The sequence below is a fragment of the Liolophura sinensis genome, chromosome 5, assembly GCF_032854445.1.
Source record: "Liolophura sinensis isolate JHLJ2023 chromosome 5, CUHK_Ljap_v2, whole genome shotgun sequence".
In the NCBI taxonomy this organism is placed as follows: Eukaryota; Metazoa; Mollusca; class Polyplacophora; order Chitonida; family Chitonidae; genus Liolophura; species Liolophura sinensis.
The window spans coordinates 8,649,576-8,665,586 of NC_088299.1; the positions used below are offsets into that span (position 1 = coordinate 8,649,576).

General features: G+C 37.6%; 1 protein-coding gene across 1 annotated transcript in view; it reads left to right on the top strand.

The window, feature by feature from the left end:
- The window catches only part of LOC135465707 (core-binding factor subunit beta-like), a 62,766-nt gene extending 50,030 nt beyond the window's left edge, over positions 1-12,736 (top strand). The window contains exon 6 of the mRNA XM_064743022.1: positions 12,418-12,736. Coding sequence (XP_064599092.1) covers positions 12,418-12,474 — 57 coding nt within the window. The 3' untranslated portion in view covers positions 12,475-12,736. The remainder of the gene's footprint in view (positions 1-12,417) is intronic.
- The last annotated feature ends 3,275 nt before the right edge of the window (positions 12,737-16,011 follow it).

Sequence of the window (16,011 nt, forward strand, 5' to 3'; positions counted from 1 at the left end):
TTCTGCCAATCACGTAGATGCCTGGAGTGTATGTCAGCTTGTTGTAATGTGATCTGCCTGGCATTCAGCTAACCATGTACATGTATCACCCTCAATCACTGTTTGTGCTGAAATTTCACCGTCAGCCTGTGGCCCTTTGTGCGACCAGCTCCCACTAACTCCCCCCCCCCTCCCCCCTCACTGTCCTTTTCCAGAAAAAGAATGGAGATTAGACCATTTCTGTGAAGGTCAGAATTAAGGAAGTGGTATTTTATATGAAGGAAACTCTTGCAGATGGTCGTGGGTATTCCCAAGGCTCAGTTTCATTTCCTCCCATCATAATGTTGGCTGCCGTCGTATAAGTAAAATTTTCTTGAGTACGGCGTAAGGACACAAATCAAATCAGTTCAGATTCCTGAAACATGAGCTCCTCTCCCCCTACAAGTAATATTTAAGACATAGTCTAGTGTAATATATGTCTCTGAACTTGACCATTTTTACACAACTTGAAAAGACAACCTTGTGTATAACCATGTGCTTGGAATACATTTACTCATTTCAATTTTTTACACACTTTCCTTTTTTTTTTTTTCTTTTTAAACTTGAGATGGCTAATTCCATAGAAATTGAAAGTGGAACAAAATGCTAATACTGGTATATAAATAGATCAAGTTATTTTCAAGTAAACAAGCATATCATGATCTGGGAAAACTGAGCTTGTATTAAAGTTGGCCTTGATAACATGAATGCATTATGGTACAAAACTTGTGCAAAATATTTGTGGAAAGGTCATTTTTTGAAGACTGTAGTGTGCTTTGTGAGGGATGTGTGAAATATACATGTGTAAGGCCACAAATAGCTTCTGAGTTCAGTGGTATCACCAACCTAAGACGTGTCATAAACCAAATCGTGTTGTCAGAATGTAAAGGGGTCACATCATAGACTTCCACCTTTTCTGAAGCCCAATGTCTCCATAAAGTATTTTGTTAGAAATTTAAGTCATGAGGTGGGGGCATAGGTCTGTGCGTTACCCACCCTAGCCCTAGGGGCACCCCCACCCCCAGAGATGACCTTTACCCATGCCTCCATATCCTTACCCTCCTCCCCCAACCCCCCACGCGAGCAATCGGTACCCACTTCACTAAAATTAGCCATTATTTTTGACTGTGCATGTATTGATTAAGGAAGGACTGTCCAGATAAGCGTGCCACTCTTTTGGGATTTGGGCGCTCTTGAGCCTGTTGCCCTAAAGGGGGACACATTAGATGACCCTGATGTCAAGGGTCTTCACTTTCTTTTCAGCTTGTTTTCTTGAAGGGCGAGAAAAAAAATCTGCGGGAGTCCAGGTGTAAAGGGTTTTGGTGCAATTGTTTTGAGGGTTTGTTGATCAACACGCCAGTCCTTACTGCCCTCCCATTCGCCTGTCTGTGAACTCGTAAACCCATTCTGTTGAAGCTCTGGACAGAGGGGTTACAGTGCATTTGTCGGGCTACAAAACCCTTTGCTTGGACAACTCTGCCCCATGACAAAGTTGTGGTCAGACAACTAGAATACGTCCCCGCTCCAATCTTTGTGTCCATCTGCCTTCTGGTCTGACCCCCATCACCCCATCCCAGCAATCAGCTACAATAAAAAATTTAATAAAAACAGTGGTCGTTGGGCAATTCGTGCCTGTGTCCGGCAAAGGGAACAGCGTTCGTTGGAGCCACATGACAACAGTGATTATACTGACGTTCAAAGGTCGAACACTTTAATCCTGCCGGACATTGTGGACAATGGGAGAAGTTTAGTGTCAGAGTCAGGAGACTAGAGCACCCAGCCCATGGGGCAGGGCTGAAGCGTGCCCATTCCTTCCTGTGTACACACCACAACCAACACTGGCACACGTCTTATTGTCAGCACCCAAATAAAGCCATGAGTCTGTGAAGAAAAAAACTGTTTGCAGTTACAATCCCACTGAATTTCATATTCATTGTCCCAAAGGTTGAATCAGTATCCATGTTTAATCTTGCTACTTTGTCCATTGCAACCTTCTACCTGATCCAAAGTTAAATTAGGTTTCCGTTTGCATTTGTGAGCATTTGAATCTTGTGTTTTGCAAGTTTTGACATGCTCAGTGGTTTTGTTTGCAGAGCTTTGTCTTTTTCTGTTTTTGCCCACATATGACATAGGGTTGAAAAGTGCTGGTTCATAGGAGATAACATTTAACCATATACATGTAGGCTTTTCCACTTGAAATTTGAAATCCATTTCAAATCATTTCAAATATACCTATGTGTACCTAAATTCACTAGAATGCATATAAGTGAAGTTGTTTTGGCATTGTCAGTGAGAGTTAAGCTCCCGGGATTATGGAAAACAAAAGTTCCAGATACTTTGTTGTTTTTATACATATTTCTTTTTCAACATCATGGCACCTGGATGTGAAATACCAAAATGTAATATCAAAAGTGATATTTCATGTGAAATAATACTTGTATCAGTGAAGGAGTTCTTGACTTTTAATCTATATATAAATGATATATACATATTCACAAGAAACCAATCTGTATTCTTAAATTCTCGGTAATAGGTTATTGTTTTCTTGCAAAAAATTACATTGTTGTCGTGAGAGAATGACTTTATCTTGGCTTCCTACACATTAATTAAACCATGAAACTAACTGCCATTGCATAAGTGAAAATTTCATGATTATGGATTTAAACAACATTCAAAGAAATAAAATGAATGTACATATTAAATATATAACTGAAATTTTTCTTATTTCAAAATGTTGTAATATTTTGATTTTTCATCCATGGTAAAAGAAAGAATATGACGTTAAAGAAGACATTATACACTGTAAATCTTCAACTTTTTCAACAACTAAGTTGAACGACTATTTCTCAGTGAAATTTGCGCATACAGTTGTTATCAGAATGATGCTAAAATGGTTCATGTGTCCCACTAAAGATGACAGCTTCATAAAACAGTGCAAATTAGTTCTCCACACCCCCATAACTCTCTCAGGATGTTTCGAAATATTGGTTGCAGAGGTAATTGAAAAGGTTGAAGAATCAGGGTAGGGTACACGTTTAAGTCGATCAAAAAATACAAATTTAGTTAGATGACTTGAATTTACAGTATCATCTGCTTACTTTAGCTAGTGACTTGATCAACTATTCACAAATGTCCTTACTTCAGGTCATGTTGTTCATCAACCAATCAGTGGCGACTTAACATCCATCATTTGACTTTAGGGTCAGAGGTCAGATTCATGGTCTTTGACTGACTACTAAGTTAACTGAAGCTGTTGGCCTGGTAATTCAACAGTCATACAACACAGTTAACAACTTACAATGCTGTCTGTTTGTATGGCATGCCTTTGTTGTCCAGCTGCATTGGAAGGTTTCAAAGACTGACGCTGTGGCTAAATACTTCACTATTGTCTGCTCTTGAAGGATGAGTGTTAAATGTTGTACAGCATACAAAAAGAGATGATAGGGGTTGTAGTTTTTGGTTTCAATTGATATAAGAGGCCGGAAATTCCTGGCATCATTCGTTCGCTTCTGTGGGGCCTCTTCTCTATGGGTGTTTGTTAACCACAAAATTCATTGGCTACTAGCAAGAGTTTTCAATAGATAAGAATTTATCAAGCCTGAATCATGAAGTGGGGTGGTTTTGAGCATAAAGTGACATTTATTTTGTATTAATGTGCACTTAATACTGAATTCAAATAACCATTCGAAAGCAGAAGTTAGCTTCATGACGTTTAACCATTTTTCAGTAGAAATCTTAACAGGTAGATGGTATACATAATTGCATGATGAAAACCAAAATGGTAAGTATATTTCACAGTAATGTTTACCTTGGTTTAATTGACATAGAATTTGAGGCAAGGGATTTGGTGTATAATTTCAAATTTTAGGATTAATTATCGATTTCAAATATTTACTGTTTCTTTCATTTTTGAGGATGTATAATTTAGTGTTTAATTTAGATTAAAATTACCAGGTACTAGTTTTAATTAGTGTTATTTCTAGAGCGAAAAAAACCCTCTAAACAGGTAAACACGTAAGTGACTGTCTTGAAGAGCTAATGCTTTGTCTTATCCAGCAATGTAGATATCTCAAGTAAAGCCAGCCCTTGAAGTAAACACAAGGGCTTTTCAGAAATCATCTGTATTAAATTGAATATGAAAATCATTCTACTAATTATGAAATATTCAGATATCTTGCCTTCTTGTTAAAAAGAAGTACAAACAAATGAAATGGTATGCAGCCCATGTCAGCCGTAGGATGTTTAGCAATTCAAAATTATTAACAGAAAATGCATGCATGGTTTGGGATGGATTTGTCTTTGCATGTGCATTGGTAACAATGACAAGAGATTGAATTCTAATTTCCTTTCTTCTCTTCTCCATTCTCTCTGAACAGCACAACATAAATTTTATTTATGCATGACTTTCTTCTGACCTCTTCTTGACTCGTTACCAAGTTGGACGCTGCCTTTGGCATCTTTGCACCAATTAAAAGGATGCAGAGCGCTTTGACCTTTCACATTTAACAGAGGTCATCCCCACTTTCTTTGAGCTTTGGTTCCAAGCCTCCAAGTCAAAAACTCTAGATGGTAGGATTTTTTTTTTTATTGTGTCACTGGGCCGCAAGGTGGGAGTGAACAGGACAATGGACTGGACAATGGTCTGGTCAAGCCCAGGCACCTGGTGGTACCTCCTCAGGTTCCCTTAACCTCTACACTGCCCTGGGTGTGGGGGGGTACTGCCCTTGAGGCCACGCCACATAAACCTCCATTACTCTGTTATACAAATCTGTGAAATGAGATAATGCTTTGACAAAGCACACATATTTGCAGAAATTTATGACTTTGCTATCTCTTCCCATATGTTATTTTCCCAACTACATCTTTTTGCTATTGGTTAGATCTCTATAGTTATGCTTGTACTCAGATCTGTTTCCCAGTCAGGGATTTAATTTAGGTAATTAGAAAATAAATCACTTTATCATTCAGTTGACTCTAATCCTTTCATTGAGATGTTTGAAAAGGGCAGACGAGAAACATTAACTGTTATGAAATATTTTGTGTGCCTGTTTTTGGCAGTATTATAATAAAGGTCTTCCTGAAAAAAAGTATTGTTGAACTGAACTGTAAATTTGGCAGTTAATCATGATATGCTGACATTTTAATGGTCTGCATTCAAAAATTAATGCAAAAGAAAATACAGATTGTGTGTCATGTGTCAAATATCAGATTTACCCCTTTTGTTTTGTTAAAATACTGTAATTTCTGTCCATGTTAGTTGGATCAAAACATAACATTCTTTGAAGAAATGTCTAGTTAGGTCAGAAATGTACTCTTATTTGGAGCTATTTAATTCCCATTTTGACCAAACCACAAGCGGAACATTTAAAGCATAAATTTTTTTTCTCAGGAGAATGTACCCTAATTTGCCGTTTTTATGATTAAAGATATTTCAAAAGTAAAGGCATATATGCTGAAATTGTTTTGAACCGACCAAGATTGTAATTAGCAAAATAGCATCAAAGAAAGCACCAGTTGAAAATAAAATATATAGCAATTAGGAAGGATTTTTTGTCAAAAGTTAGAGTTAAAAAATATTTTATGCTCAAAAGTAAGATATAACATATTAAAATCAATATTTTTAACTAAGAAAATTGTCAAATTTGGAAGTTTCCACTTTCACCAATTCAAGTCGAGAAAGGGGCGTAAATTTGTAACTTTCTGAGAGTCCATCAATTTCTTTTTCTGCCACTTTCACATGTGAGAAGTAATTAAGAAGCTGTGCATAGGGCTGCTAATTACAGGACTGGGAAGGCAGGATGGGATGGAGTAGGGTTGATTCTGTCAGTGTCTTGAGATAAGAGTCAAATAAATTGGTGGCAGAAGTGGGATGTCCAGTCGACAAGTTCTTGAAAAATGCTGTATAGAAAAAAAGAAAAGAAAAAAGATCCAGATGAGGATAGGATAGGGGTGAGAGCAATGCTCAGTCCATTCTCTGTTTAATTGGCCCATAAAATTCATCCCAACTTAGCTGACTCTTAACTAGCAGGTGGATAATAAACTTAGCTGGTTGTCTTTGGTGACGACTGGGCAGTTGGAGAAGAAAAGTTGTCAGATCAGCGCGCGCGCGTACCGGATCACCGACACCCAGCTTGCTATTCAGCCTGACTGTTATTACCCCTTGTCTGCAGCCAGTGGGCATGCTGGCCCAGATAATGACAGTTATTTGTCGAGACAGAATCCCGGGGTGCGGCCAAAGAGCCCTTAACACACGCCCGGTCAGTCGGTCGGAAGATATTCTTTTAATATGGCCCATCTTAAACTAGCTCGCCTTCTCTTTCTTGATCGTTTTTCGCACCAGGCTCGGAAATCATTGACAGTAATTATATGTAAGTAACTGACAGCATATACAAGAGCATTTCATTGAAACGGCACAGCTTTTGGAAGAATAGAAGAGCTGTTGAGACCAGCCAGTTTATTGATGCTAAGTCCACGGATGAAAGAGATAGACACTCAGGATAAAGTGAAGACAGCACATGCGGGCGTTTTGCTAAGAGGGCTCCTGCGCGTGCAAACATACAGGAGAAGCCAGGGGGTAGCAGTATTTAGCCCTGTGCTCTGCTCAGCTAGCCTTTGTTTAATCGCCAGGTATATTAAACAGTCCTGGGTGTGAGTTAAGGGTGGGTAGGGCAGCAGGTTTTATGGAAGAATAAAATAAACATGTCTTCAAACGTGCTTGCAAGGCTGATAAAACTGTTGTGAGGAAAGTGATTTCTCACTGATTTTGCCACTGCATTCATCGGGGGAATCACGCCATGTTGTCTACTGACAAAGAATAGCTGCAAGTTAAAAATCACCATTAGGAGTGGTGCTGCTACTTTACAGCCTCCTTTTATAATTTGGGATGAATGATATATGACTTGACTTGTTAAATTGATGTGAAACAGTGGTTTTAATATTTCTCTCACCTCATAAAACACATTCTAAGTTTGTTGGGTTTTTTGGGCCCGTGATGCTTTTTACTGGCTGCAAATTAATTTTTATTCTTTGTAGGTAATGATGGGAAAGATCATTTTAAGATAAATTTACATGTGTAATTTATTCTTTGGGTTAAAAAAAATTCAGCCATTTTATGAAAAGTGCCTGCATCTGTTATTTTGAATTCTGCATTTATGCTGAAATGTGTTTTTAGGGTTAAATGATAGAACTCAGCTCAACCTTTAAATGGTGCAAAGATAGAAAAACAAAATATGTTTACAATAAAAAGAAAGCTGATATTGAGCCAGTCAGGGAAGGAATATATATATCACAATGAATGCTGTCACATTAAAATCTTTTATTAAGTTTTTCTTGTTGCCTTTTTGCATACCACAGCTTGAAAAAAATCTTTCAGGTTGGTTTTTAAAGTTAAGATGTCTTGCACTGAATGACCCCTTTAGCCAAGGTCACTTCAGACTGACCATTTTGCCAAGGTTAGGCCAGAATGAGTAATTGTACTAGAGTAACATGTTATGTAACAGGTGTGGGTGGACAGGCTATTTAATGGTCACTTGTGGTCACAATTAACATGCTATCTGAGCTGACCACAACTGACCACAACAGTGTGTTGAGTGGTTTGAGTGGGAGTGGCAGTACTGTATTTGACCTAAGATTTTGATCATGGGAGTTTTTCAAATCCTTCTGATTTTTTTTTCATCATAGAAAGATGTTTTATAATTTGTTTGGTAGGATCATATTCTACTAGGAAATATGAGTTTTAGCAATAAAAAGTCTTTTGTAAGACCTTTGTTTGCCTCTGAAAATGCATTTTTGAATGCAAATATTTAGGACAAAGATGGTAGTTTGTGATTGATCAGAGGCTCCACACCAGCAGGGTTTTGTCTGGCCTCACCCCCTCAACCTAGCTGAATACTGGCACACCCACAAGGAGATTAGTGGATTAAGGTGTTAAGGTTGAACAGTTGTATGTTGTACATTAACACAGTAAGATAGGAAATTAACTTTGAAATTGATAGCAATATCTGTTCCACTGTTCATGAGCTGATATAAATAAACTGTCTTAAGCATTCTCATTAGCAATCAACATTTTTTTATTAATACTTTTCAATGACCCAAGAGCCTCTCACCAATGCAGTCGCTGTGAGTTCAAGTCCAGCTCATGCTGACTTCCTCTATAGCTGTACATGGGAAGGTCTGCCAACAACCTGCGAATGGTCATTTCCTCCCACCATAATGCAGGCTGCGGTCGTATAAGTGAAATATTCTTGAGTACGCCTACGGCATAAAACACAAATCAAATAAATTTTAATATTTTTCTTTTTATTTGTATTACTAGTTAAATTCTACAAGAAACTCATGCACGCGGTCAAATGAAACAATATTTCATGATGAAAATGTTTGGAACACTTTGTAGAGATAACAATTTTACAGGTACATATAACTGTAGAGGTTGTGAGGAATTAGACTGCCCTGTTTATCACTATGTTATCTTTTTGCATAGTGGTCATAAACCTGTCAGCAGCTTTAAGTGCTTTATTGAGTTGTATGGATAGTCAGACACCTTGTCTTACCCCACTGCTTGGTGCAAATATCATAATTTCAGGTATAGAGTAGTGGTGATAGTGAGACACCTTGTCTTAGCCCACATCTGCGTGCAAATATCGTAATTTTATGTATAGAGTTGTAGGGGTAAAATGGCACCTTAACCTACTCCACTGCTGGATGCAGATATCATAATTTTAGTTATACAGTTGTAGTGATAGTGAGACACCTTGTCTTACCCCACAGCTGTGTGCAAATATCATAATTTCAGGTATAGAGTTGTAGGGGTAAAATGGCACCTTAACCTACTCCACTGCTGGGTGCAGAAATCATAATTTCAGTTATAGAGTTGTAGTGATAGTGAGACACCTTGTCTTACCCCACAGCTGTGTGCAAATATCATAATTTCATGTATAGAGTTGTAGGGGTAAAATGGCACCTTAACCTACTCCACTGCTGGATGCAGATATCATAATTTCAGTTATAGAGTTGTAGTGATAGTGAGACACCTTGTCTTACCCCACAGCTGTGTGCAAATATCATAATTTCATGTATAGAGTTGTAGGGGTAAAATGGCACCTTAACCTACTCCACTGCTGGATGCAGATATCATAATTTCAGTTATAGAGTTGTAGTGATAGTGAGACACCTTGTCTTACCCCACAGCTGTGTGCAAATATCATAATTTCATGTATAGAGTTGTAGGGGTAAAATGGCACCTTAACCTACTCCACTGCTGGGTGCAGAAATCATAATTTCAGTTATAGAGTTGTAGTGATAGTGAGACACCTTGTCTTACCCCACAGCTGTGTGCAAATATCATAATTTCAAGTATAGAGTTGTAGGGATAAAGTGGCACCTTGCCTGTGACTTAACTCACTGCAGGGAGCAAAGCCTCACCCACATGGCCTAAATTCCCTGACAATGAGACTACAGAGCGTGCCTTCAGGATGTGGGTAGAATTGTCACAGTCAGCTGAGAGAGAAAGGGAGCACTCTCTGCCCACACATTTGCTCTGTACTCACTCATCTGTGACTGTATAAACTACCTAATAATTCCATCAAGTGGCTTACCTTGTAATTCTGTAACTGTTTCACAAGCTTTTACAGTGTTTATTTAGACATATTTCAACATCATAATTCAATCTAGAATCTTAAAATTTTTTTAACTTCTTGTAAAGTCTTTACTGGTACATGTTGCACATGCAAGCTTGTATAGTCTGAACTTCATATTGAAATAGTTTGATTGGTGTTTACTGCTGTGCTCCAGCTGTGTTGAAATACTTATTTATTTTATTTCACTGCTGTTTTATGCCGTACTTAAGAATATTTCACTTATACGACAGCGACCAGCATTATGGTGGGAGGAAACCGGGCAAATCCCAGGGTAAACCCACGACCATCCGCAGGTTGCTGGCAAACCTTCCCGCGTACAGCAGGAGCAGAATCTAGCATCAGCTGGGCTTGAACTCACAGCAACCACATTGGTGGAAGGTTCGTAGATCATTGCGCTGCGCTGGTTTGCTATCCCTCTTGGCCACAGAGGGCCCCTATGTTGAAATAGTTTGCGTGCATAATTAGCATTCAAATCTGCCTAACTATAATACAAAGAGGTGGGCCTGTATATATAAGCTATTTGTATTGCCTATATATGACAGTGGTTAGGTTTATGCATAGATGAGATCAGAGTTCACAGAGCAAACCACCTTTGGCAAGTACCTGATAAACCTCTTGACATAAGCCACAATTAAAATGAAAGTTAAAAAAGGCATTTTAAATTGTAGGAATTTCAGTTTTGTCCAGATAAGAACATATTATAATAACCTGTATGCCAAGGCATCTTCATTTACATCTTCTTCTTTTATTGAAATAACTATTTCAGTATGAAAATACTGTTTTGGCTATATTATCGGTAGCTATCATTTGAAGAGGAACTGACACATGTAGTCAAGTCATATGGATGTAAATGTCATGATTTCATGTGTAACAGTGGAAGTACTGGTATAATTTATTAAGTTATTTGGGTTTCTCCTGGGATCTGCCCGGTTCCTTGCTCCCACCATAATGCTGGCCACCATCGTAAAAGTGAATTGTTCTTGAGCATGGCGTAAAACACCAGTCAAATAAATGAAATCTTAAGTTATATACGGTATCTTTCCCATTGTAATCTCTTATAACGTTATGACCTCTATATACCTATCCCACATTTGTAGTAATTCATTGAATCGTGAAATACTGCGTATGTTACATTCCACCCCTTCAAACAATTCAGCTTTTATTGCCCAATATCACGTAATTAACTATAACCCAAACACATGTGAACATGCACTCCTTTGTGTTGTGACAATTTTGTGCACCTTCTGCATATAAATGTGAAGCTACAACATATTTCAACATTATGTAAGTGCAATTCAGGAGATCCCTTTTCAAGATAAAATTTATGGTTTGATAGTGTCATTTCAGGAATTACGGCATAATTTTGCAATAAATAATTTATTACAGAGAAAATTATTTGAGTATTTATAACATTTACGCCCCCCAAAAAATAAATAAACACATTGTGAACCAACGTACCTGTGTTCAAAGGATCAAGTCACTCATAATGAAATTATCACATGAAAGATCTGAATATAAAACTTCTTAAGAATTTGAAATGCACATGATGAAATAGAATGACTGCATGTATTGTATATCCGCATATACATCTGTTGAAGGTTTTACGTGTATTCCTTCAAACAAATCAGAATTTTATGTGAATTGTCGACTATGAATGCCGATGGGTTATGCTGATGAGTGGTTTAAATATAGAAGGTTTTATTATTTCATCACTGATGAAAGTGATATTTCACTCAGTTAGATATCACTTTTGTTATTACATTTGGGTATTTCACACCCAGACGCCATGACGTGGAAAAAAGAAAACATGTTTTATAGTGTTTCAATCCCTGCTCAGTGGGATGACGTCATGATACAAGCTCAGTCAACTTTAACATTCCTAGACATACAAGACACCATGTGCAACGTAACACTATATACACAAATCTGACAAAATCACAATATTGTCAAAATATAAGTAATAAATAGATTTGTGTCGTATTGGTTATCATTTCCACCTTCACTCCAAAAATATTCATGGTATTCGACCTTCACTGTGCAATATCCTCAGTGTCTTCATTTCACCACCAGCCCCAATAGCACAGTTGGTAGAGAGTCCACATCATAAGTGGGAAGGTCTCCTAGCAACCTGCGGACGGTCGTGGGTTTCCCCCGGGCTCTGCTCGGTTTCCACCCACCATAATGCTGGCCGCCGTCGTATAAGTGAAGTGTTCTTGAGTACAGCGTAAAACACCAATCAAATAAATAAATAAATAGAGAGTCCACTTCGGGAGCGGTAGATCCAAGGTCAATCCTGGGTTGAGTCACAACTAAGACCTTAAAAGAGGAAGTTGTAACTTCTTACTTGGCGTTCAGTATGAAGGGGATAGCAAATCGACTGGTTGACCTGTATCAGTATAATGGCTTGGGCAGTATGGCTTACTTGCCTTCAGTAGGGCATCACAGTGAAGCTGCACTAGATAAAAGAGCAGTGGAAATCCATCCTGCAACAAGGAGGCACATTGCATGCACTCTAAGGATTCCTTGGTCGTCATATGACTGAAAAATTGTACAAGGCAAACATTCGTGGATTTTCACTGTACTCTGGGCCTGGGTGGCATGCAGTTTATATAAGGCTGTTCACCAAATGTAATACTCGTCCTTTATTTGTCCCTTTTTGGCCAAAATTATAGGTAATTTACCTTATATGTCTGAATTTGCTGTCATTTTGACTTGTTTTTTCTGGACGTAGATTAAGTTTGTTTTCACTCATTGTATTTTCCAGGCGAGACGCCGAGGAACTGAACAGAGCCCAAGTGAAACAAGCGGAAGTAGTGAATGATGGCGGTCCTTGACTAAGAGGAATTATCATAAATTGTAAATAATGTAAAATATCAGACTCCTCACAGGAGCTTAAATTATTTTGTTAAAACGACATAGTAGATTTATGTTGCCGGAAAAGATGCGAGTCCTATATTACATAGAGAGAGTGTTATATTAAGAGAGAAAGTAGCTATTTATTTATCGTGAAGGTAGTCAAGATTGTCAATCCAAATCGTGATCAGTGGTTAAGTATCAGAATTATGAAGAAAAAAAAATATTCCAAAAAAAAAAAAAAAAAAAATTATATAGAAGAAAAAGTGGATATTTTTTTACGGGAGTTATTAATTTTTTTAGCAAAAAATCAATGACAACTTGTAATTGTATATTTGCAAGAATTGACTTGTGTATCGGTCTCATTGTTCACATGTACAACGTACATGTGTTGTTGGTATATACATCACTACACACATCACTGTGTTGTCTCGTTACAATACTGTCTAAATGATGATGGCGGTCATGTTTTAACAGATGTAGTGTTAAGAGATTTAATTCCTTTTGGTCATTTGTTCAATAATGATAAAGTGTAGAGTAAACCAGTATTAGGGATGAAAAGATTTTAGAACATTGTTCTATGCTCTTAACCTTGTCACAAGTTTAAACATTTTTTTTGTCTAAAAGATACGGTAAATGACATAAAACTTTTTCCATGACTAAGTTGCTCATTTTTTCCTAATTCTGAGATCAGTTGGTTTTTTTGGATATGAGGGTGATATCCAACTGGAAGAAAGTAAGTTTCAACATCAGTAATAATACATGATGACATTTCATAAATTTGCACTTTCTGAGGAAAAATTTTAGGCCATTTATCATAATTTCCCATGATTCCACAATAATGGCGGGGTTTTTTGGGGGGGGGGGCGTTGGGGGGGGAGGGTATTCGCCCACTTTCTTACCTTTTTCTCAAAGTGTAAGGTTTATCCGAGTGTTAAAAAAGTTTGTATTTTAAAAAGAAAAAATAACACCAGCAGTGATGAGGCCATTTTGGAAATCCTCGTTATGTTATTAGGAGGTTTTGAAGATTACGAAGCAAGGTATTAAGCCCAAGAAACACTTCGTTTAAAGGTTTAATAGCTTACACTCTAACAGCTCGTAAAATAACAGAGCTTTATCAGTGCTTTGGAAATTTTATTTCAGATATCTGTATTCCTGCAAAGCACAATATTCAGTTCAGAGGGTGAAAGTCAAATCAAAACGTGGTAACAGTCCTAAACTGAGCAAAAAAGCATTAAAGAAAGCAATCATTGAATCAGTGAATCATTAAAGGCACAGCCATGGTGAGTTATACTGGGAACATGCAAGTATTATAATAATTATCAAATGAAAAGTAGAGCTGTTTTTCTTTAGTCGTTTTTCTTTCATTTTTTTTTTTAATGGCTGTATTTTTTTTTTTTATTGTATGGTGCATCCGAAATAAAATTCTGGGTATTAGAATTTTATGAGCACACTGTTTAATAAAAATTTTCAGGTGAGCAGTTGGAATGCAAAGTATCAGAAATTTGTTTTTATTAGTCATATTCTATATTTTTGTTTTGTTTGGAGCATAAGCAATCATAAAGATTTTAACGTTCATATTTGTAGATTAGGGATGGGCAGTTCAAACATTTGAAGTGTTGGGTTGCAAAGTTTCATTGTCAAGTGTTTTTTGTTGCATTTGCAAAAGTAGAGTAACAGCCATCATGGATTTATATGTTTGTATTTGATAGAAATGTTCGTTAAAATACCTTACATATAGCAATGATTATGACCAAACATGCTGCAAGCACATGGGTACAAAATTACAGGAAATGTCAGTTTTGTGCGATATAAATAACTGTATATTTTCATTCTTCAAAGCTTTTCAAACTTGTTTCATTGTCAATGGGTAGTTTAGTACGTTTCATCCTAGTTCTTGAAATCCTGAAAATTACTTGTCTTTGGTTGAAACATTATCAAGACATTAGATCTCCTTAGGATAACTCCTCAAAAGCACGCTGATAGTGTTAAATATCATATTCTATTTTTTTTTTCGAAAGAGACTGAATCTTGTTCTGCACTGAGGTCAGATGTTTTTAAACTCCACAGAATACCAGTAGTGAATATTCCAGAAACTTTTTATGAGAAAGTGAAAGTGAATAGACCAGAAGTTAAGCAAGCAATATCTTAGGCACTAATTTGGCATCCTTATGCCACAGTTATGGTTTTCACCCAAGTACATGATACATACAGTACGCATGTTTAATTGCGTGAACATTTTCTGGTAGCATATAACACTTTCTCAAAGCAAAAGTTCATGGCCTGAACAAAATACTCTAGATACTGTGACATGCACATGTAATCCCATAAAGTTAGTTTCCGATTCTTAATAACTCTCACAGAGTGAGCCAACAATTCTAAAATAGCTTCCACAGAAAGTTAGCATCACTATTCTACACTTGTAAGAATAAATTTTGTCTATATACTTTTATAATCCTAAGCATTTCCAATTCTCCATATCCCTCATATATCTCCTTCCATGCCGCCAAATCCTCACCCATATCTCCTTCCATGCCGCCAAATCCTCACCCATATCTCCTTCCATATCCCATATCCCCCTTCATATCTCAATGTCCCCAGCCATATCTCCATCCATGTCTCCAAATTCTCACCCATGTCTCCTTCCATATCCCATATTCCCCTCCATATCTCTATGTCCTCAGCCATATCTCATCTATGTCTCCAAATCCTCACCCGATATCTCCTTCCATATCCCATATTCCCCTCCATATCTCTATGTCCCCAGCCATATCCCCATCCAGGTCTCCAAATCCTCATTCATATCTCCTTCCATAACCTCTCCATATCTCTATGTCCAAAGCCATATATCAATCCATATTCCATATTCCCCACTATGGCTATGTCCCAAGGTTTATGTCCTTCCATATTCCCTATCCCCCACTATGTCCAAAGCCATATCTCACTCCATATTCCATATCCCATATCCCCACTATGGCTGTGTCCCAAGCTTTATGTCCTTCCATATTCCCTATCCCCCACTATGTCCAAAGCCATATCTCACTCCATATTCCATATACCATATCCCCACTATGGCTGTGTCCCAAGCTTTATGTCCTCCCATATTCCCTATCCCCCACTATGTCCAAAGCCATATCTCACTCCATGTCCCCATGTCTGTATCCATATACCCATCCATATCTTCATATCATCTCCATAAATCTCCATATCTGCCTCCATATCCCCACACTCTATTTCCCCATTTATACCTCTATCCATACATGTGTCTCCTTACATAGCTCCCCTTTACCCGGTTCAGGCATGTCTTTTATCCATTGGTTTTGTTTTTTTTTTTTCAATTTTTGTTTTCATGGAGTGTAGTTTTGAATCTCATACCACAATTCTGAAGCCTGCTGTAAACCCTTAAGCAGAGATGTGAAGACTTTAAAATCATTCCACTGTTCTGCAGCAAAAAACCCCAAAAAACCCATACTCATACCCCGACTAGCCATACCCGACACAACCC